Source organism: Cladosporium halotolerans (assembly GCF_011745625.1).
Source record: "Cladosporium halotolerans strain TM138-S3 chromosome Unknown Sca518, whole genome shotgun sequence".
NCBI lineage: Eukaryota > Fungi > Ascomycota > Dothideomycetes > Cladosporiales > Cladosporiaceae > Cladosporium > Cladosporium halotolerans.
In genome coordinates, this window is record NW_027191913.1 from 1 (window position 1) to 854 (window position 854).

Here is an 854-nt window from a genome sequence, read left to right on the forward strand (position 1 = left end):
ATATACCGGCGTCACCAATCTTTAGTATGCACAGCGACTGGAACAGGCGCTGTTTTACCAGATCACGGCAGGTGGAGGGGTCGCCTTGGAGCAGGGGGGGTCCTTTGTCACAGCTGCCTGGAAATTCTCAATGGTACTTTGATGTACCATTAAATTAGCGTGTCGTTTCCGTCCAACGCTGGAACCAGGTTCCTGTGCGCCGAAATGACGCCCAAGGAACCATACTTGCTGGGCCTCGTTCGTATCCGTTTGGCAAATCTCAAACCTGATCCAATGAAGCACATTCAAACTGCAAAAGTCGATCAGCTGGTCGAAGGTTTCCGCAAATTTGGGTGTGGCAACGACATCAACAAACATGCTATACCGGCTTTGATGGATCGAGCCAGTTTCCGAGATGCGCTCGCCCAAGCAGGCATACAATCCTTCTCGCTTTGCGATGTCGAAGAAGGCAGCCAACTCCTGTCCCTCCCAGATACTGAGAAGTTGGCTATACTCTACGGCGAGCATCGACTCGAAGCAGCTCGACGACATCTTCCTGCGGATAATCGTTGGTGGTTGGTAAAAGTCTACGATCGTAGTCGGTTCAACAAGATTCATGAAAACCAGACGTGGTGACTGACAGATCACAGACATGTCTTCTAAAGCTCTTGCAAGCGTCAAGCAGCATAATCGGCTGGAAAGTATTAGGCTCAACGGACAAGATCTGGATTTGTTCCTACAAGAGAATGATCAGGAGGTGCTGGAGGAGGTCTGGATCAGGGTGTTCATCAGACAGACACAGACAGACTGTCTGTCTGTCTGATCACGTAATCAGACAAACAGACATCGGCAAAGTCATTATATAAGCAGACCAG

General features: G+C 49.5%; 1 protein-coding gene across 1 annotated transcript; it reads left to right on the forward strand.

The window, feature by feature from the left end:
* Positions 1 to 204: 204 nt before the first annotated feature.
* WHR41_09656 (uncharacterized protein) lies at positions 205 to 615 on the forward strand (the record flags this gene model as incomplete). The annotated part of the gene is made up of 1 exon (XM_069378258.1): positions 205 to 615. One exon carries the CDS (start codon positions 205 to 207, stop codon positions 613 to 615), a length of 411 nt encoding a protein of 136 aa, XP_069224735.1.
* Positions 616 to 854: the final 239 nt, after the last annotated feature.